General features: G+C 35.6%; 1 protein-coding gene across 1 annotated transcript in view; it reads left to right on the forward strand.

Annotated features, from left to right (window-relative positions):
• LOC149085013 (glutathione synthetase-like) overlaps positions 1–23113 on the forward strand; it is a 110595-nt gene extending 87482 nt beyond the window's left edge. The window contains exons 12-13 of the mRNA XM_089232768.1: positions 6468–6657; positions 21408–23113. Of these exons, the coding sequence (XP_089088894.1) occupies positions 6468–6657; positions 21408–21531 (314 nt within the window). The 3' untranslated portion in view covers positions 21532–23113. The remainder of the gene's footprint in view (positions 1–6467; positions 6658–21407) is intronic.
• Positions 23114–24162: the final 1049 nt, after the last annotated feature.

Genomic DNA, 24162 nt, shown 5'->3' on the forward strand with positions numbered 1-24162 from the left:
GTGGGTTTGGTACTCTGGATCGGGGAAGGGAGCATATTTTACCCTTTTTACTTTCCTTCAGCATTACAGGGGGGGGGGGTGTACAAAATGCTGACCAAGCATCTGGTCATAGCATTGCTCCTAGAACTTTTCCCCGCTTAGTACGATTCATTTTCATGATCCCATCTTTCACTAATGTTCATTGATATTCCCGTATAGTGTTTTTCCACTTATAACTTTTTTTATGACGGTTTTTGGAGAAATGTTATTAGCAGGATCCGCTTGTAACGTACCAGGTACTTATTTATTCGCACTTGAAAGATTTCAGATTATAAAGGCTTCAAATTATTGGATGGGACCGAAGCCTATATTTTCAAATATTATAGTGAGGCTATGTTCAAAAGCCCACCTTGTGAAGGAGGGTTCTTGAGTTAGGTCTTTTGTGGGGGGGCCTTTGCTCAGATATTTCATATTTTATGGTGCCATTATAGTGAATTTGTAGACTTGAAAATCAAAAAATGCTAATCACCCTGAGCCCTGTTAGCCTCATCCTGTGAGGACCCCTGCAGTGGCATATTTATAGGGGGCTTAGCGTGCCATAGCCCAGGGAGGCCAGTGCAAATGGGCATCAAATTTGAAGAATGATTGGCCGAGAAATTTAGGAGAAGGGCGGCAAAATTTGTATAACCCTCAATAAATCCACCTCTGCCTAGATAGCTAGCTCAGTGAGTGACCAAAAAGGGGATCTAGAGAATTTGCAAGCTTGTGAGTGAGCAAAAGAGTTACCTAGAGTGCATGCAAGCATGTGGATGACCAAAAAATGACCTACAGAGCGAGGGACCAGGTCAGTGAATAAACTAGAGTGTATGCAAGCTTGTGCATGACCAAAACAGTGAGAGTGGGAAAGCATGTGAATCATTAAAAGAGTGACCTAGAGAATGTGAATGCATGTCAATGACCAAAAGAGTGATCTGGATCATGAAGGACCATAAGAATAACCTAGAGCATGTGTAAATAAGTAACCCAGCAAGGAATCATGTCAGTGAGTAATCAAAAGAGACCTAGAGCGTGTGCAAACATTTGAGTGTCCAGAACAGTGTGCAAGCATGTGAATGACTAAATGAGTGATTTAAAAAGTGTGTAAGCATGGGAGGGACCAAAAGAGTGACTTACAATCACAGATATATTTGCAGGAGAGGAGGGAGGTCAAGCGGGTTATTGCACAGGGTGTGCAAATTCGAGGAAAGAGTAGTCAAGATGATTATAGACTAGAATTTGGGAAAGGCAGCAAAATTTGTGTTGCCTGCAAGCAGCAAAATCCTAAATGCCCTTCTGGGCCCTGTTAATGTAATAATTAGAGCCAGGATTATATGCACTAAAAAGTGGCGAAATATGCACTTAAAATACCAAAATATGCTATTAAAAACGCTAAAATATACACTAAAAAAATCCTGGAAAAGTTAAAAATTACCAAAAATGAGAAAATAAGCACTTAAAAAAATCACCATGCAATAAAAGCAGATATCCTTTGTAAAATGAATATTTTCTGTATCTTAGTGCATATATTTACAAAAAATATTCCCACATATGTATACACTGCATATGTAAAAAAAACTTCTACTTATTTTTTATTTCTAGTTTGTTGTAACTGCTCAATAATGAAACACCAGAAACAAAAGATTTTTGACACTATTTCTGAAAAAATTAAAAGCTTTTGACATATGTCTAGAAATAGCCTTAATAATAATATCAAGAACACTTGATATTTTTGGAGAATACAAACATCTCCATTAATTCACTAAATTCCACCTGCGGCAGAAAAACTAATGTTATAAAAATGAAGTAAAACACACTTAACGGACACCCCTCATATGGGCCACCCTTTTATGGGCAAATAATATTTTCCCCTTATTTAATAGAAGTATGCATTTCAAATCCCTGATCAATGGTCACCCCTCTTTTACAAATATTTTTGTTTTCCGTGACAACAGAAGTTTTACTGTATTATTAGCAATATTTATTTGAAAAATTATATAAAAGTGATAATGCTTGAATGAACCTTCAAAAATATGCACTTATTCTGAAAATTTTTTGATTTTATGCATTTATGCTGAAAAAGGCCAAAACATGCAAATGCATGTTATCCGGGCTCTAGTCATAATCATTATCAGTGAATCCGCAAGTAAATGCAGTTTCATTCCTAGGGAAAACTTCAGATGTGCTAAAAAAGATGAATATATTTTCTTCACCCACCTATTTTAAAACTAAAATTTTCACTTACCAAAGATAGTTTATTTCGAAGATCCAGCTATTTTTTTGTTCCACCTCAAGCTTGCATGTTTAAGGACTGAATCTGGAAAAAAAATGGGTAGAAAAGGATGATTCATCTTATTGGATGGCTTGTGCTTCATTGTGCGCTATCAAGAAAACTGAAGGGTGTGTGTTTGCCCCTCTCCTTTCCAAAAAATTACGGACATTAATTAAGTTTCCTTAGGCGCTACGGGTATGTATGGGTGAGTTGCACCAAAAAGGCAGCATGATGGCCAAATTGCATGGAACCTAGGCTATTTTTGGCGGGAATACACAACTGACTCTCCTCCAGCTATGGCTTATTTTATTCTCTTCAGACCTTACCACTACAAGAAAGCTCAAACTTCCTAGGGTGTGCAAATTTCAGTGAAAGGAAATTTGAGAAGAAAACAAAAAGAATAAAAAATAAGATTAATAAAGAAAAAAATTAGGTAACCCGAATTGTTTGCGTGAAGGCTCTTGGGAGGGGCAATCGCCCCATTGATTATTGTTTGAAGGCTCTTGGGGGGGAGGATTACCATCATCGCCCCTGCCTGGATCTGCCACTGACCCCCATACTCTCTCCAAAATAGACAAACTATAATCTATTCAAAATAAATCTGCCAACTTCATTTTAAACCATTGGTTATCCTCCGTCTCTGTTACTGAACTCAAGTGCCAACTCAATATCTAACTGCTTTCCACATGTAGACATATCTCTCGATTTACTTTCCTTTTCAAAATCGTTCACAGCCTTTTTCATATCGACACTTCATTCCAATTTTCTAACTCCAGCTTCACACTTTTCCAATAGAATTAACCATTCCCAAAAATTTAAACCCATCTTTGCACCCACAGATTGTTTCAAATTTGGTTTCTTTCCTCAAACAATAACCGATTAGATTGACCTCCCATCAAACATTGATTGTACAACAGGTTCCGATTTCATTTGTAACATCAACTGTCTGTTCTGTCAAACTTTACCATTGTATACGCCTCGGCCAAGCAATATTGAATGAATTTTGATGAGCTGTTATACAGGAAACATCACAAGTAATGAAATTCATGCTTAAATATGTGAATTAAACTACAAAATTAACTATAAAAAAACACTCATTACGCACGTAAACCATGATATTTTGCTTAAATAATAATAAACACAAAAAGCACCATGAAAGCACCATTAAAAATGAAAAATGTATTTTGAAAAATTTCCTAAATTCCTGTATCAATGGTATGCCAGTAAAATGACATACCCCGTTTGCTATGGGCCCCCTGTATATATATTATTACCAGATTTCTTCTGTCTTTCAAAACTTAATAGAAAGAATCACTATCTAAAAAACAAGCACAGCACAATAAAATACAACACTTGTGTGATGTATATTGTGCTTAGTTTCAAATTGTTGGGCACATTTCCAATAATTAACAAGCACTTTTGAAAATTTGCCTGACAAAAAATTTCTGGAAGAAGATAAATTTTCTTCCCATAGCACTCATGATGACAGTGACAGCCAAACAACACTGACTCTATATCATCATGAAAGCATTTTGAAGTTGTTTATCACTGTTCCACTTGGTTGCCATACCTGAAGACAGAGAAAACCAAATAAACATGGGTCTCTTGCTTTACACGATTAATTGGTTCTACGAAACACCACCGCACACTCTGTACCCACCTCGATTCGACTAACTTTTTCTTTCCTAACCAACATGGATTTAGATCGGTATTTGTAACTACATAATTAACACTTTTCATATATGACTTAACAGACTCCATTTACAAAAACCTTCAATTCGATATCATTTTCCTAGATTCTTCCAAAGCATTTGACAGGGTGCCTCATGATAAACTTCTAAAATTTTCAAACCTTGGTCTAAATGTTCAACTGCTGAAATGGGTGAGGCCTTCCTTATTAACCGTAGCCAGTTTGTCTCATACAAGGGCCAGAACTCCCCATTCCTTCATGTCAAGTCTGGCACACCCCAGGGCTTGGTCCTTTCGCCATTACTATTTCTAATTTACATAAATGATCTACTCAACTCCATAAACTTCCGTATCAGACTCTTCGCTGATGACTGTGTCATCTATAAAACAGTGTCCAATCTTTCCGACCAAGAATCTCTCTAACACAACTTTAACATTATTCCGAATGGTGCTCAACCTGGGAATTACCCCTCAATTTCTCAAAAACTGTTTTTATGAAAATTACCCATAAACGAATTCCCCACGATTTCCCTTATTCAATAAACAACTCTTTGATGTCTGAGGTTTCCCATTATAAATACTTGGGCATTATAATCTCTTCCGATCCCCACTGGAACCTTCACGTTGATTATATCTTTAATAAATGTCTCCAAAAACTCTTTTTCCTTCGCCATAACCTGAAATACTCCACCCGTCATGTCTGTCACTTGTGCTACCAGACATATATTCTCCCTGCTTTCTCCTATGCCTGGGATCCCTACACCCAAACCAACATAGACAAATTGGAAATCTATCCAAAATAAGTCCATTCGTTTCATTTTTAACTGTTGGTCTTCATCTATCTCCATAATGGAACTCAAGCATCAACTCAATATCCAACCGCTCTCCTCTCTTCAACTCATTTCTCGTTTAACTTTTCTTTGCAAAATCCTCCATGGGTTTTTTTAATATTCCAATATTCTAATCAAACCTTCACATTTCTTTGTTAGACTCAATCATTCCTAAAAATTACAGCTCATCTTTGCCTCTTCAGATTGTCACAAATTTAGCTTCTTCCCAAGAACCATTATCGACTGAAACAACCTACCATCAAATATTGTAGATTGTACTACGATCTTCGAATTCTCTTGTTCCTTCAATCATCACTTTCGTCATATATAAATTCTGCATCCTCTTGTATAGGCCTCGGCCAATCAATATTGAATAAATAAATACATAAGTAAAATTGCGCTAGACGAAATAGTGTAAAGTGTGATTTAAATTTAACATGGGTAAGATAGGAATAGAGGTTTTCTTCAGAAGGATAACAGCATAAATCCAAGTCCCAGCAGCGAAATAAAAAAATTTTCAATTTCAAATTTTAATTATTCAAAAACTTCTAAATAAATCTCGTAAATTTAGGCAATATGAATAAATTCTATTAGTTTTTATGTTGGTAGCTGTTATTTTACCACTACTTCTGATTGATTCTAGTGAGTGTAAACGCTTCCTTTCCTGAAGAGCATGATAGACTGATAATTTTTTAATGAAAGCAGTTAAGATTCAGCTGACAAGCAGCATTCTTCGTCTTCTCTTTATGAAAACTTTAGAAGTAAAGCTGGGGAGAATTCTAAATATCCCTTTTGCAAGTACATATTAAAATTATAGATTTGTTAGGATCGTTTTCTTTGACAAAAATTCTGATGGCATTGTCAGTGTGTTGCCAGAAGATGTTTGTTTGTAAAATGGATTTGAGCATTTCTTTCACATTTGTCTCATTTGAATCAAAAAATCATTAATTATGTCATATTTTTAATTTGCAAGCATATTTTCCAAAATAAAATCAAACTACAAACCAAATTTTGTGGGTTGCCATTTCTAAAATTAACTTTTCAAAATCATATTAAAGCTAAACACAAGGGATACCTGTATTCTGTATTACCCATACTTCCTATATAACAAAAAAAGACCTATCCACCGGGATCAATCATATTAACAAGCTATTGCCGTAATTAGTTCTCAGATAAACAAGTAATACCTGATTCCAGAAAGGCCTCGCTCCATCCTGAAATCTTATGCTTTATGCATTTCCAAGTCCAACTGGTTTCATTAATCACTAGTGTTTTCTTAAAAGTTAACTTCTGTATTTGCCAAATCAAATATGTGCAAAATACATTGGTTTGTAAACAGTAAGTATCTAGTGGACAGAGAATGTTGTTGAATGAATGGTCTCTTGTTTATTATTGTAAAGCATTTTTGACATTTAAATATATTTTAAAAATGGTAACAATGTTTTTGACTAACTAGTATTTTAATCGAAACATTGATTGTCATGAACAGAATTTTTGTCACTTCATATTTATAACATTTTGCACTTTTATAAGCTATATAAATTTGCTTACATGTGGTTTTATATTATTCAAACTTTTTTTCAAAACAGCAGAAGAAAAATGTGTTAGATTTTTCCATGAAAATTTAGTGGTCATATTAAAAAAAAATAATTTTTTTCCAGGTAACAATATATTTGGTAAAAGTGTAGCTAAAATATTGGAGTCACTACGAAATTCTAATGACAGGATGATTTATATACTTATGGATAAGATAAATCCTCTTCAAGTTGATAACTGTATCATTAGGAGTGGAACCATTCCTAAAATTTCAAAAATAATATCTGAACTTGGCATCTATGGAGTAATTATTGGGTATGTATATTTCTTGAAACAAGCTAATAAAAGTTACATGTGGGTACCTAAAAAAATATTTTTTACATTTGTTTTAGGCCAGGATTACACTAAAAGTTTTATAAAAGATCTTTTACAAAATATGAAAGAATAACAAATAAGAGGGAATGCAACCAGTATGCTTATTGGTTGCATTTTTCAAGTTTTATGAAAGAACTTCTATCAAACTGGAAAAATTCAACCAATGATTTGAATGTATTGGCTACATTCAAGCAAATGCAACCAATTGGGTTTTTTTTTCTACTTTTGTAAAATTTTTAAATAATCTTTTATAAAACTTTTATAGTGTAATCCTATCCTTACTAGCAAAAAATAGTTATTCATGTGTATGATTTTTATTTTAGTTGACAAACTTACCCTATTAATAAGTTCTTGTATTTTTATTTAGCACTGAAAGGTATTGTAGCATACATTGTTGGAATAACAAGTATGGGATTTTCAGGCTCCTTGGTTGTTTGCCTTTCCTTCTATTTTTTTTATTTAAAACACCATTTCAACCTAAATAAGATTTGATTTAAAAATAGAAAAAGTTATATTGAACAAACCTTATATCTGTATGCCAAAGGTCAAGAGCACTACATCCATTTTCGTTAATATTGAGATAAATAAAGACACTACTTAGGAAAGAGTAATTCTATTTTTATGGAAAAATTTTTAGAAACAATGTTTTTGCAATCCTTATGGTTCACACTATTAAATATCTTTTTTTTTGCATTTATGGATTTCAGTTTTCTATCATGTATTTGAAACTTCATTTGCAGTTCTTATTTTATCAAGTTTAAATAATTTTCTCTTTACTTCAACTGTCCTTTGTTTGTTTATTTTTCTCTTTCATGGATGTCATGTTCTTTGGAAGCTTTACACTAGGGGGGGTCTTCAATGCATTACATGCAGGCATTGACGTACACACATCACCCTTCAGAAGAAGAAAAAAATGAATCCCCCACCTCAAAGCTTTTTGCAGTTGTCCGCCATTGAAAAAGCTTACATAGTTGCAAAATTTATAGAAATGCTTTAAAAAATGTATTTGAAAACTGGTGAAAGAAGTATATATGATTACAAATTTATTTTTAGAAAGTATTTCATAACTAATGAGAGAAACAATTTCATAATTAATGATAACTTATAATTAGGGCTCAGATTTTTATGATCTAAAGATGAAACTGACTTTCTAGGTTGTAGGAACCCTGCAATATATATACTCAAAAAGTGTTGTCTGTAATACCCAAAAGAAGTTTTTCTTCTCTCTATTGTCACCTGGCAGTTGGGTTAGGGAGCTAGCCTCTAGCTCTGCAAGTCTGGGTTAAGACATAGATATCTACTTACACTAATAATTTTCCTGGACAGATAATACAGATTTCTTGGGAATACGTGAAGATCTTGTTTATTAAAAAAACAGAAGGAAACAGCAAAGCTAAAAAAATATCATTATAGCTCTCAGAAAAATATTATAGAGGGGGTTATTCTGTCGACGTGATGTCAGGAGTTGAAAAAAATTGAAGATTCAAAAATATATATCAGGTGGGGAGGATTTATATTAAAAACTGGAGGGGAGTTTCGAATATTTCTCTCGTCCAGAACGAATTTGCTGCCATCTGTTGTAAAAATACATGATCAAATACTGTATTTAACATAAAGATATAATCTCTATAGATTAAATTAAAAAATAATAATGATTTCGAAAATGTGGAAATAATTTTTGTTTAATGAATTTTTATTATTTAATTTTTAACCCTTAGAATTTCCTACGAATGCCAAGAATCTTCTCCCGTATTTTCGGCTTACATAATTCATAATTTATCTCCTCTTTAACTTCGATTAAAATATCATATAATCGATATTTACAACTTAGAGGAGAAATAGAGAAATCTTATATTTCTTCTCGATGACTTACATAAGTTTATAATATGCTGTGTATTCTTTTTTCCCCTGTGGCGTCATCTCTCGCCCCCCCTTACGTGCACCTCCTGATGCGTGGGTGGCAGAGGTGAAAAAAGGGGACAAGCGAACTGTTTCCCTTGCGTTGACCTACTTCTTGCTCAGTGTGTTGCTCTCGTGCAAGTGAGAAAAAAGTTTCTCCTTTTTTATTATGTGGAATTAATATTGTTAACCTATGTAAATAGTTTTTTAAAATTAAATGAACTTAAAATATTATCAACCGTTTCTTCAATTGGAGTCAGAATATACATCGTCCTCAATGTGTGCCACATAACTATACCCCTCTTGGGTGAAAGTGAATAAATTTATATTCTTCTTTAAAAAAAATATATAATGTGGCTCTGATCACAGTATTCGTAAGTTCTACTTGATCATCTTCATCCATCGTTACGAAAGCTATGAGCTTTAAAAAAAACACCTCTCTGAATGCCAGATAAATAAAAAATTATTACTATTATACTCCCGCACATTGCGTCTCTCTCTCTCCGTGGATTTGAGTAGACTGAAGCACGCATGCGCTAACTGCGCTCGCCTCCGTAAAAATTATCCAATGAGCATCTACTTGCCACTTATACGTTTGGACACTTTCAAGAAGAATCGGTAAGTTAAAATTAAGTTGGCAACTAAAGCACTTGTCTCGTGTAAACGGGCCTTTAGACCAAGTTAATGGTCTTCTGGGCTTTCTTCACTTACGGGGAGGGCAAAGAGATCAATTTCAAATTTGGAGGAAGCACAGGGAATCTCTCCAAAGAAAATTTTAAGTTTTAACCCTCGAAAGTCATTCAAAGAGATAAAAAATTCACACATTGATTTCAATGACATTTTAAAGGATTTTTTTCAATACTTATTGAAATATTTTAACTTTTGATCACCTTGGGAGGGGTCTGAATTTCCTCACCCACCTCCAAGATTTTACAAGATGCTTAGGTTGGACATGGCAAAAAAAGGTTGGGAACCACTATGATAACACTATTAATTAAAATTTACAATACTTTCTTTGCACTACACAAGTATAGGACACTAAGTCCTACTTCAATAAATAGGGGGGGATGTTCACTTTACATTACAAGTGAGCTCCATAGGAAGACATATTTAAAAAAAATCAAACAGCTATTCAGTGAAATTTCCTTTTGTGACATGGTGCTCTGTACCTTTGACATATAGATATGTGTTTTATTCCCTCAAAATAATCTTTCCCAACATCACTAAATATGTACCAACATTTTGGCTTGCCTGGAAAAAACTCTTGATCTGAAATACTGTTCAAATTCTGCTATGCTGAGTTTTTTTTTAAAAATCTTGTCTTTTCCATTATTCAATTTTAAGAGTATCCTTTATCTGTAGGAGTAGAAAGAACTTTCACAAAGCAATACTGAGTAAGTAGGGTTGGTGGAGTATTATTTTGTACACTAGTATTATTTTGTTTGCCTTCAAGAACTATGATAGGGACATTGAGGGTCAGAGCATTGTTATGGGGAGTCTTTAATACTTTAATATTCTATTGAAAAACAATATTTGTTTTCCGCTTGTCAAAGAACAGTCAGATCATGCCATGTTTTCAGTTGATGTGCTATCATTTTTGAAATGTGAAATTTTTTTTTAACTTGTGATTTAATTGAGGTGCAATTCTCAACTAACTAGTGATTCGTAAGTATGATAATATTCTTCTTGAACTCTTCTTTCTTCAGAGATGTTGATGAAAGTATATAGGAGTGTTTAATTCAGTTATTCTATGAAACAACTGAATAATACACTTCAACATATGTACATTTAGAACCTCTCTGAAGTACAGGGCAATTAGAAATAAACTGACACCACTAAGATGTATGTAGTGCCCATTCTGATGGAGGTATTTTAATGAAACTTGATATATGGGATATATCAAGACACCCAAAGTTTGTTATGATTTACTATGAGGAAAAGAAAGATTCAATAAAAAAAGTTAAATTTTTGACCAACAGGTGAGAAAGTGGCACTTTATTCTTGCACTTATCTTTTTCCCATGGTCCAAATAACACATATATACCAAGTTTCAATGAAATATATCCACCACAATGTGTAGGTCGGAGTTTCAATTTAATTAAACACCTGATGTGTGCCAGTACTTAATACAGTGGAACTTATATAAAACAGGATGCCAAGAGACTGAAATAACTTTTTTAAGACAGATTTTCATTCTATAAAGGTTCATATCAAAACACTAACACCATCAATGGACAATCATTTTATTATGTGTTCATTTTTTATTTCATGCACTGTCTGTTTTAAACAGGTTCCACTATATTGATTTTATCAGGACATATGAAATTCATTTCAAATTTTTCATTTTACTGCCTTCAATATTTGTTCACTGGATAGATTTTGTTGTCATTTATGATTTATTATATTTGAATCTTCCATAATACTAGTTTCATGATAAGAATAATACCATGAGTGGAGTCGCCAACTGCTATGGATTGTCCGTAGTTATCGGGCCCGCTGTAGGAGATATGCATTCTCCTTTCCTCCACATATCTCCTTTTGCTGGAAGGTTAGAGGAATATATGATCTGACAAGCTTGCAATCCAGGCTGACATCCAAGCATGGCGATTGGACGATTTTGGATCAACCTGCCATACTACTCAATGCCCAAATGCTTAAAGAATTGATATTGATGACGAGGATCTTGTTGAACATGCTTTGGTTGGGGACAAGTTTTCTTCCAGTGATCATTGTGTCATTAGTTTTCTCTTAACTTTTCTTCGAATGAGGTTGATAACTTATGGTTGGTTCCTTGTTTCCATTGGTTCCTAGAACTTCGATGTTTTGAGAGGAAGGTTAGCGGAAGTTTTCAAAGACCGGTTGGAATCAGTTGGCAGGGTTTTTCTCTCTGGTTGTTGCATATAAATTTCCTCATCAAGAAATCCATACAGGAAAGCTGTTTTCACATAAAATTGATGAAGATACAATTTAAATGAAGCCGCAACACTGAGAACAGTACACAGGGTATCAAAACGAGAAACGGGTGAAAACAATTCATCATAATCTTGGCATTTTCTTTGCGCAGAACCTTTTGTGACAAACCTAGCTTTCATCTTATCAAGTGATCCATCTGCTTTTGTTTTTATTCGGTACACCCACTTGTTGTCAAGAACTCTTTTACCGGTAGGAAGTTCTGTTAGTTCCCATGTTTGATTCTCTTCGTGAGACCTTATTTCTTCCTCCATGGCATGATGCCACATTTCTGCTTCAGGTGAACTTACAGCTTCACTATAACTGGTAGGAGTGCTAACACCAGTCAAGGTACTGACCAACAGCACATAGTTTTCTGTAAGAAAAGGGGGTGGTCTACATTCTCAAAGAGGATACCGCCTTTTGGAAATTTCTGGTTTTTCTTGGCGTTCATCATCATTCCTCAGGGACACTTGGATATTGTCATCTTCATCACTGCACTCATCACAATTTTCAATGAAATCCACATTTTCTGATTTGAATGATGATTCTTTACAAAAAATAATGTTACAGGTTAATTCGACAGCATTTTCACATGGTATGTATACACGATATCCATCGTGATCCTGGTAACCAACAAACAGTCCTTCCACAGACTTTCTGTCTCACTTTCGATGCCTTTGTTTTGGTTGATGAGCATAACACCTAGTACCAAACACTCGTAGACGTTTGAAATTAAAATTGTCTGGTTACCATACCACAGCTCATGCTGTGTTTTACCATCTACTGGAGTCGGAGCTGTGTGGTTGAGAATGAATACAGCAGTATTGCATGCCTCTGCCCACAGCTTCTTAGGAAGTTGCTTATGATAAACCATGGCCCTGGCTGCTTCCACAACTATGCGATTTTCAGGTTCAGCCACCCCATTTTGTTCAGGTGTTTCAACCATGGACACACGCATCTCAATATCACGATCATTAAGAATTTTCTTCACCACATTATTTACAAATTCAGTTCTGGAATCACACAGAAATTGCTTCACAACATGACCTGTTGTTTTAATTTCATTAAGTCTCGATGCAAGAGGCCACTTCACTTTTAGCTTTCAAGAAGAAGACACGACAAAACTTGGTGTAATCATCTTTCATAATCAGCATGAAATGAGAACCACCAACAGAGACTTCTTCCATGCGTCCTACAACATCAGCATTGATTTGCTCACCTGGTTGTGTTGCTTCAAATCATTCGAGACTTGAATGATTTTCTATGGGACTTCCCATACGCACACCCAACACAAAATTCAGTGTTACCAGCAGACACGGAAATTCCCTTCTTCTTGAGAAAATTCTCACAGTGTTTTTTATTTTGATGCACCAGCCTCTCGTGCATTAACTGGAGAGAGTCACTCGAACTTGAAACGAGTACTGGTACACACACTTTTGGTTTCTCAATAACCATGTTCATGATGAACAAACCATTATTCGATTTTTGTCCGACTGCAACAGTCATGCTGCTTTTTTTTTACGTAGCAATACCTATTCACAAAAATCACACACAGATTTTTTCCGAGAGCATGCATTACGGAAAACAGCTGGTATTTCAAATTGGGAACGTACCAGACATCAGTGAGAAAGTTGAGATTCCACTTACCGTTGACTTTCATTTTTACGTTTATTCGACCGCATCCACAGACAAGAAGCTTCTCTCCACCAGCAGCATTGACAACTTCTGGAAGTTCAAATTTCTTGAAATTCACGAACACATCGCTATTCGGTGTCATGTGGTGTGATGCTCCCGAGTCCGCAATCCAGCTATCGGCCGCTTGTAGTAACATACATGACATCGCGGAGACCGAATTCGCCGATGCCAATGAACCTTCGTCGATTTTTCATTGAGGGCAGTCAATTTTCCTGTGACCGATTTTTCCGCACAGAAAACACGTTATTTTCGCTGTAGATCCGGTTTTCCAGTGACTTTTTCTGCCCTTGTTTACATTTCTCGTCTTTCCTTTTCGGTATGAGTTTCTTTTCGCCGGGAAAGGAATCCATTTTCTCTGCGCATAACACTGAGCTGTCTGAACCCCGTTGTAACTTGCTTTGTTGTTCGAATCCGCACAACCGTTCTGTTAAGAGCTCGATTGACCATTCATCCAGCGGTACACCATCCCATACCATCTTGAAGGCCAGGTACTCCCTCGGTAGTGTTGACACAATACCAAACAGCAACATCGCGCTGGGAACCTCACATTTTAAAGTGTGGCAAAGCTTGTCGTTTGCTTCGATGAATATATTCTGGCAGCGACTGATGAAAGCTGCGGCAGTTTCTTTCTCGCTCCACTCTAGGTGAAAAAACTCTGTCCACAGCCGGTCTAGTTGATGGGACGATGACTTGTCATAGATCGCTAGCAGCTTCTCTGGCTGTTGTGCACGTTTTTACGAAGTCAAAGTTCATTTCATCTAGGCTCTGAGTTATAAACAACAGTGCTTTAGCGTCACCTACGTCGAAGTCTTTTTTGGATTGACGAAACAGCGCTGCCTCGGCAAGCGACGAGTTTTCCTTTTCTCTCGGAGGAACTTTACTTCATGGGTCTTCAGCAGTAGAGTCGTCGACATTTTCCATCATGTCCAGTCCTTTTGACCCTGCAATTTGTCTATCTGGAGCCTCACGTCCATCAGAGCCATTTCGGTTTCACTTCTGGTTACCGCGCAGTGACAATGGACCTGGGCCCATAACCTCTTGCGATTTCTACAGACACAAGGTGTAGCAGAGTAGATAACAGAGTTTGCAAAGTAATACGGAGTGCTTCATACTTAATTATTTTAATTAGTAGTAAAGTGAAACAAAAAATATTACATGATGCTTAGCAAATACGCAATACACAACCCAGTCTCCACGAGTACAGATCTAGACTAATGACGAAAGAACTGACTTGGCGGTACTACGTATTTTGGTCGCTAAAGTTGGCGAGATGTAGTAATTCAACAGAATGTCTAATTTTCAGATATGAATATCAGTTGATTTTCAACCCTTTAGCATCCGTCTAATTTTGGAATTGGAACTTTTTTGTTTTTACATGATCGGCGGACAGTGTCACATTGAACAAGATCATATTTCATTTTAGATAAAACATTACGGTAGAACAAAAGATAGACATAAGCAAATAATTTTTTCATTTTATTTTTTAAAACTAAGCCATATAGCAGTAATTACTTTTTCAATGGGAGAACACAACGATTGGTATTGTACCGGAAAACACCTATCTTGGTGTACCTTTCTCCTTCTCGGGTCTCTTCACAAAAGCTAACAAACACTTCTCGGGAAGAGCCCAGCTTGCAATCAATAATTTAATACCAATTCTCGCAAAAATGAAATGTAATAATTTAAATATACATTGTAAGCTTTTTCAATCATTAGTTACATCTGTATTTTTTTACGCGGCCCCCTATATGGAGTATTTTTGATTTAAACAGCATCGAAAAAATTCAACAAATTTTTTTCAAAAGAGTTTATAACCTGCGTAGAAATGTACCTGGTTACATCATTAGGGCAGAATTGGGATGTCCGCTTTTGAAAGTAATAGTAATTCGACTCATAATAAAATTCTGGATGAGATTACTGAAAATGCCGGAAACCAGACTTCCGAGAATTTGCCTCACTAAACTAAGTAACATGTGTGATACAGCTTCTGATCATTCCCGGAAGTGGGTAGCACACCTAAATGTTATGTTATCTGAATGCGGTTTCCCATTTCTTGTTAATTGTAGTGATCCCCGGACTATTTCTAGATCTCTTCCCAGTTTACTTAAAGCAGTGGCTGATATTGGATTTCAAATTGATTTCAACAAAATTTACAACTCTACTCATTTTCTTCATTTTAAACATTTCCATTTCTCTATTCTACCTGCAGTATATCTTTTCATCAACCTTCCAATTAACATAATAAGGTTTTTTATGAACTTAAGATTAACCATGACATATCGACATCCTACTGGCAGAACCTTGTTTTTTAGAAATAACTCAGAGTGCAATGTTTGCAACAGACGTGAGGCCAACGATCTTGTCCACGTAATTTTTTGTTGCCCAATGTACATATCTTTCCGCCGGAAACGTATCTCACGGTATATTAACTTCCTAGAATCAAATGAGCAGTCTCTCATACGCTTGCTGGATACCTATGTTTCTGATCGACCTTTTATTTTTGTATTATTTAATTTTTTTCGAGATGTGCAATTATTTTTGAACTTGTTTGAAATTTATGAATGAAGCTTATTGTGCGATCATTTCTGAGATTTTTTCTTCTTTACCTTGTGGATTGTTATGTGTAATTTATTTCCCCCGATAATATTGATATTAATGATATTTATATTTTTGTATTTATTAGATACGAATGTAATCTTTTTTTTTCTCTGTTTTTGTACCACTTATTGTAATAGGCCGACGTCCTTTAATACAATTAATAAATCTATCTAATTACTTTTTCTAATTGTAATTAGATTTGTAATTGTAACTTCCTTTTCAATTTTTAGTATGGGGTCCCAACTCGCCTCTTTTTCCGTGAATTTGAAAACAGGCCGTGTTACGCTTTTTATTAACACAGTAGGATTTTTTCCCTTCAGAGTTTGGCAGGTCTGGTTGTGTGTGTGGAAGGGTAGTTAACAATCCAATCATTTCCGGGGGGGGGGGGGCTAGATGAATTTCAGGTGTTTTTTTTTTTAAATATAATATTGTAAAATTTGCAACAACAGAAGCCCGATATAAATCCACTCAGGTGGCCTTGGAATTTACTTGTGGTGAAATTAATACAAGTGAAAAATTTTCATGACCCTCACAGGGAGCAGGGAGAGTGACTCCAGTTCGGGGTCCCCGATGGGGAAGTTGACAGGTTTCATTTCGGGGGTCCTGGATGAATCTCAATTGTTTTTTGTTGTTTAACATTGTGAAATTTGCAACAGCGGAAGGCCGAGATAAATCCAGTCTAGGGCCTCCATTAAAAATTTGCAAATTGGGTCCCGGGTCAGGATCCTGGATTTTATTCCTTTGATACAAAGGAAAATTTTTTTTTTTGCCCTCACTGGGGGGAGAAGTCTGACAGGCCTCCAGGTTAGGGTCTCAGATGGGGAAGATGGCAGGTTTCATTTCGGGGCCCTGGATGGATCTTATTGTTTTTGTAGCTTTAGCAGTAAAACTTTGCTATAAATCCCATGTATCGGGCCCATAAAAAAATCTGCATATTGACTGCCCGTGCCTTGGTTGGGGTCCAAGGATTTTAGTCATTGGTAAAATGAATATGAATTACAATTTTTTGTGGTCCTCATGGGGTGGGGGGGGGTACAACAAAATTCCAGGCTGGGGACCCTCATGGGGGAAGTTGACTCATTTTGGAAGGCTGCTTGACAGTGGAAAATTAAAGTCGGTCGAGGCTCCGGGCGCAAAAGAAAATATTGGGCCCCTTAAATTAGAAAAAAGTGTAGCGTTTCGATTTTTCAGGCCCACCGTTAAATCTGCCTCTGGTGCTTGATGAATATCATTGGTTTTTCATCCTTTTTGTGGCTTTAAGATTGTAAAATTCCTCAATAAGTTGGTGCTTTCACACGCCACTTTTCATATCACTCTGACAAAGTGGGACGAAATAAACAAGATATGATGCGACAAGAAAAAGGATGTTGCCGCCGAAGGGTGCTAGAAGGTTTTGCCGTCGCCCCTCCCCCTCCCAGCATAACTATGTTCATAAACTTTTCCCTGATATTTAATTTTTAATTAAAAAATTTTGGCTCATTCACAAATGCAGATCATGTGAAGCTGTCATGACTTTTAGAAGAAAAAACTGGATGAGTTTTCTTCAAAATACATTTTGTGGCTTTTTTTGGGTAAAAAAACCAATGTATAAGGAAAGGATTTGAATGAAAAATGAAGTTAGTTATTTTGTAGCTTATGAGCATATTTTCATAAACAGTTTACAGTGATTTAACTCTTATTTGGTTAACATCTGTTATCTCTCTCGCAGAAGTGGCCACGGCTGAAGAAAGATAAAAACAAAATTTATTGCAAACTCAATACATCACTTCCAATTTCTTTAAATCATTTTAATACTACTACCACAATTCTCACTCTCTTCTTTCTTACTACACTTCTCAATACCTAATCCTGATCATCGTGCTCTGTTACTGTTTGAATTTGTGTTCTCAAACAGTCGCTTGTTACTCGCATATACAGTCACGGCATATCTCTTTCTTTTCAGTATAGCTGAAATTCCTACCCATCATACTTTTAATTCTGAAAGTTGAAATCTTGGAACCATTGCAATCAAAAAAGTGTGTTTATACATCGTGCCCCCTATGGTTCACAGATAGCATGTGTAACCTTTATCTTGAAAAGAAACGAGCATTCAGAGAGTATAAAAGTGGACGAGATGGCTGTCATTGTTTACTGATAAAAGAAGGGTGTCGAAGAAAGCGATAAGGTATAGTAAAAAAGAAGTTGAATCTAGGTTAGTAGATAACATTGCTCTGACCCAAAATCATTTTTTACATACATCAATAATGGATGTAAGAGGACAGTTGTCCCCCTCTCGATAGGAGGGTCTAGGGTAGAGAGCAATGTAGGCATGTGTAGTGCTTTCAATGACTTTTTCGCGTCTGTTTTTAATAGAGAAAATGATATTCAAATAATACAAATACAACGCCACTACAGGCAAAATGCCCAATGAGGTGGCTGAGAAAAAGATGCCCATAAAAATATGGATGTCATATATTTCAAAAATATATCAACCAAATTAAAAATGCAATTAACAAAAATGATAATCAATATAAACACATGATAAAATATTATACTATGCCCATAAAGAATACTTATGGTTGTCTTATTCTAAGCATGGATAGCTTCTCGATTTACCCCAACATATTTATCGTATTTCTTTTCAATTGTGTTACAATTTACTACCTCTGGGGATAAGCTATTCCATTTATTAACAACCCTATTAGAGAAAAATTCCCTGCGACACCATAGCCTTGCATTGTCCCTCACCAATCGATACTGTACTAAAAGTTCATGGTCCATCCTATCCATCCCATTGAAAATTTTAAACACTTCGATCATATCTCCTCAACACCTGCGTTCATCCAATGTAAACATATTCAAAAAATGAAGTCTCCCTTCATAACTCAAGGCTTTGGGTAAGGGCAAAATGTAGATGTTGTTCACCTTGATTTCCACAAGGTATTCGATCGAGTCCAACATGGTAAACTTTTGAAGCATTTACACAGGATAAAGATTGGGGGCGACTTGCTGAATTGGATAGAATTGTGGTTAAAAGATAGGTCACAACGGGTTATGGTGAATAGGGAATTCTCTGATTGGACAGGCATCATAAGTGGAGTTCTTCAAAGAAGTGTCCTTGGCCCCATATTTTTTTCACTTTTTATCGATGGAATTGCTAGCAAATTCGCAGATGACGTGAAGCTAATGGGGATACTCGGAAAGCGATAGTGAGTTGCTCCAGACCAACTTAAACAGGATTGGAGCATGGGCAAATGAATAGAGCATGACGTTTAGCCTTGACAAGTGCATGGTCGCTCATTTTGGTTTGAATAACCCTCGTTTCATTTAGGAGTTGAATGGTATTGCTATCGAGGATGCAACTAGGGTCACCAATTTGGGAATTCTCATTGACAAGCAGCTTAGGTTTTCTGAACATTGTTCAGCGGTGGTCAAAAAAACGAATAGAATGCTCAGTTTCATTTCCAAAAAAGGTCTCTTCGCATTCTCCTAAAATCATTCCTCCACTTTTCCAAGGCTTGGTTCTTCCTGGACTGCAGTATGCTATAAGGTTTTGGAGACCATATCTACAGAGGAACATAGAGTTGGTTGAAGGGGTGCAGAGAAGACAGGCCCGTAGTCAGAAATTTCGGTCGGGGGACCAAAGTGATACAACAATAAATTTGGCCATCTTTTTCTCTTTTTTCAGTCATTTTCTCACATTTCGGGGGCTGACCCTGAAGTCCCCCCCCTCCTCGCTACGGCATTGGGAGAAGAGCTACACGTGTCCTGGTTAGCACATTGGGCTTGAGTTAAGAAAAGACACTCCATTTTTAAATATGTTTATATTGGATGGTGTTTCAGAGGTGTTGGAGTGATATGATCAAAGTATTCAAATTTTCAATGGGATGGATAGACCATGAATTATTAATATGCTGTCAATCAACTGCTTTTACAAGGGGACACCAGTATCAATTGGTAAGGGGCAATTCTAGGTTGTGTTGTCGCAGGGAATTTTTTTTCTAACAGAGTTGTTAAGAAATAGAATAGTTTACCCCTGGGCAGTGTTCACCAATACGCATCTAGATGCGTGATTCACTCATCAAAATTCAATTTTACTCCTTCAAATTTCAAGTACGTGTATTTCTTTAATACAATATCACTCTGTTTTTTAATAAAAAAATACCAGTTACTTTTACAAAATTACCCCTTTAAATTTTAAAGAGGAATGAAATTACCCTTTAAAAATTATCTTTCGAATAGCACTGCCCTTGGCGTTAGTAAATTCTAACACAATTGACACGTTTAAAAATAAATATGATAAACATGTTGGTGTAAATCAAGAAGCTATCCATACTTAGAAGTATGGAGTATGTCTCCATTATTATGGAGACAACCATAAATATATTTTATGGGCATTGCATAATATTTTATCATGTATATATATTGTATTTATGTTTTATAATTTCATTTTTAATTGGGTTGTTGTATTTTAGAAATATGTGACATCCATATTTGTTATGGGCATCTTTTTTTTCAGCCACCTCATTGGGCATTTTGCCTGTTGTAGCCATGTATTTGTATTGAATCTTCATGGAACCTTGTGACTTCATAAAGTTGCTTGGGAAAGGGGGAAGGGGCTGTTGTGGCCTAAGCCCTAGGTTCCAGGACCTATGAGGAATTATGAATTCTATTTAAATGTAGTCAATTGAAATTTTAAAAACAAATAAAAAAATCATTTTAAGCGATTATTTTTTATTGGACTATGATTTTCCAGAGGTATCCTCCGGGAGGGTGTTCTCCCCCACGGTAAAACTCGACATTCATCACTACTGAGAGGCTGCATGCCAATGTTGGCATGTCTGCATGAGACTTTCTTTGAAAAATAATTTCTCTATAGCAAGTGGCACAGCTAGAAGTTTCAGATTGCATTAATTGAAACAGAGTATCATGTGAGAAGTATGCAGGGTGTATAGCTAACAGCACACACAGCAAATTACTGGTGAACCATTGATTTTAGAGGCTTTTTATAATTTCCAATTATAAAAAGTATCCAAATAATGTGTGGACCTCAGTAAGATGCAAGGGGTTGTGTAGTTATTAAAATAGAATAAAAACTTTTTATAAGGACACCCTGTGGTCAAAAACCCAATTAGAAATTTTTGCCCTGTCTCTTCTGAGACCAACGAAAAATAATTCCATGTTTTTAAGCAATATTCACCAAGATATTTGAATTCAGAAAAGTTAGAGGAAAAATGGCATGAATGCAGGTAAAAATTGTTTCACCTTTCACCCTCATTTATTTCCCCCCCCCCCTCAACGTTTCTCAATTTTTGGACTTATCTGAGATCCACACATTATTTGGATACTTTTTATAATTTGAAGTATGCCTCTAAGATCAGTAGTTCACCAGTAATTTATATATGGTGTGTGCTGTTAGCTATGCACCCTGTATTTCACTTAATGGTTGGACATCATTTACCATAGAAATATCATAGTCGTGTATTGCAATTATTAAATTATAACAATTGTGAAAAATATGAAAAAAATTAATGTTATGACATTTTTCATGTTTTCCTTTTTCTCAGAACAAAGTCAAAAATTATGAAAAATTATGAAGCTGGTCATGTGTTGAGAAGCAAAGATGCCAGTACAAATGAAAGCGGCATTGCTGCAGGATATGGTGCTTTAGATTCACCGTATCTTATATGAAAGTAAATTATATTAGGGTTACGAGATTTTTATTCTGACAATTTTTTAACATAAATCATAACTAAAGTTTTAAGCAACTCATGGAATTTATTTCGATATATTAATTGTAACTGATAATATAATACATAGATATTTGTAATATCTAAATAGTTGCTATACGTAATAAATTTTTTTTATATGAAAATTTTACGAGAGAAATCACATTTTTTTAAAAATTTAATGTACATCATAAAGCATTTCTCCAAAACAACTTTTTGATAATGAGATTCAAGTGTGTTCATTTTTTTGCATTTGATTGTTCTTTATGGCTTTGAATATTTTCATGAGAAAAATTTCTGTATCTGTAATACCCATACACATTGCTGAATGAATTGTGTTTTATGCAAATGAAACTTACAGAAAAATATGCTTCTTGTATGACAGAGATAGTCATGCCACATATGAAGTGGCATAAAATACTTTTCTTATAATGCATGTGGGTAATTTTTTAAATCATTTTTTATTTTTTTGGAAGATGTGTCAAACTTGAGGCCATCGTGCCTGGTGTAATTTGTTTTGTATTATATTGTAATTAAATGAAAAAAATTTTTTAATAATTTTTACCTGGATAAAAATGTTATCTCGTGTAACAATAAGAATAGATACATTTTTAATTTAAATGAGGTGACAATTCATATTCAATGTTCATTATGAAATGAGTTAGCACTTCAATCCCATATCTTCATTTTTAAATTGATGACTGATTATATTTTCAATTATGTAAATAAAGGAATATTTTCTTCAGAGCGCACTCAGGTTTATTGGTTTGTAAAAGTGAATTTTTTAAATTCAAATGGAGTAGCGCTCCTATTTTTTAGAAATGTTCTATTTTCCTACTTTCGCCGCAGTCATCCTTTTTTAACCCTATTCTTTCCTACTATTCCTATTTTATCCCTCCCTTTCATTTACAGCCAATATCTCACTACGAAAATTCTGAGAAAAAAACCACAAAATGTCAAAAAGGGAGGGAAAGCAGTGACGTGTTTTACGCCATTATAACTCGCTACTGAAAAAGAAATTTTTTTCAGTTCCACTGGAGTAGAGGAGGACGACAAGTATATCTTTTCGCCGCCACACCTTAGGCTGAACACATAGTGAAACGGAGAGCAAAGCAACGATGGGAGAAGAGATCCGAGCAGCGAAATAAAACACACTGATTCCAATGCGCCTGCGTATAGTGGCGCGTACCGCAGCAGAATGGGAATTCCGCGATAACTGATAAGAGCAGCGCATTCAAGATATTTTGTTTTCGCTGTTAAAAAACGGTAGTGAGATCAAAAATGTCACCAGAATCGTTGATGTAAAGAGGCTCGACGCACTTCAAAATGGTGTGGACGATCAAATGAAAACAGCAATTACCGAATATAATTTTCATATATTTCCTGTTAAATTTTTTTCATGTGCACGTGCTTAACCAAACCGAAAATGATTTATATTTTGAGTTTATAATATTTATATTTTGAGTTTTAAGCTAATTTATCATGCACTGTGTGTGGGAAAATGTATTTGAGTCGTCTGAATTAAAAATCGTATGTTTCTGTGGAAAAATGGCAAGTTTTATTTGTTTATTTCCTGTGTACCGTCAATATTTCCATACTGGAATCGTACCGAATGTGTTTTTATGCTGGATTTTTGGGTGTCAATAATTACATTTCTTGTGTAAAAAAATGAAACCAACAAATATTTCTACACATAATTCGGGGGGGGGGGAGGATTTTCCACTTCTATCCTCCCGCTTATGCTAATAATATATTTAAACAGTGGGGGGGGGGGCTTTGATAAACTTGATATTTTTTTCAATTTCTTACTCATAAATTCAGTAGAAAATATTGATCTTCTGAGAAGTGATCGCCGCACTCAAGTGTCGCGGGAAAAGTGGTAGGGAGGAAAGCGACCAAAATATGAGGAATATTTCCATAGTTATATTTAAAAATAGTGATATTGAGACAAAACTAAAACTGTTATTTCTAAACTGTTGTCTGAGCAATGATTTTTATAATTATAAAATTTTTAAGCATTCTTTAATTATAAAAAAAACCAAGCTGGTTGAGAGTTTCTTTTCGATACTCTCTGCTATATTAAATGCCCCCACTATGTGTGCCATGTTCCTTGCTTGCAGGTGTATTCTCGTCTCGCTTCTATTCCTTCTCATTCATCGCTTTCACTATGTTCTTAGCCTTAGTCACAAAGTGCTAAAAACAAGTCCAGCGGAGAAAGCGAATCTGTTTCGCAGATCGGTTGCCTGGCATAAGAAGGCAAAACAAAGGGGGGACAGGCATGATCCCTAGGCTGGGATCTTTTGTAGGCCTGTTTTTGATGAATTTATAGCGTGAAAAAGCAAAAAAAAATTTGAAAATTGTCTCGGGGCCCGAGGGCTGGAGCCTTGTCACCCCACCCCTGGTGAGGGCCATGGGGACAGGCTCTGTCCACACTTGATAGATTCCATGAGGGACTCTGGTTTCTCTCCTGGGATCCTAAGGAGTGTTCATCCCTAAAGCTGGGTTTTCCTAGGGGTAGGCTTTTTGCGGCACGTGAGAACTGAACTGGATCATTTCGCGTCAACCAAAATGTTACGTTGTGACGATCTCCTAT

Source organism: Pholcus phalangioides, unplaced genomic scaffold, assembly GCF_987345545.1.
Source record: "Pholcus phalangioides strain wild (caught in Gottingen) unplaced genomic scaffold, Ppha-v1.0 ptg000007l_1, whole genome shotgun sequence".
NCBI lineage: Eukaryota > Metazoa > Arthropoda > Arachnida > Araneae > Pholcidae > Pholcus > Pholcus phalangioides.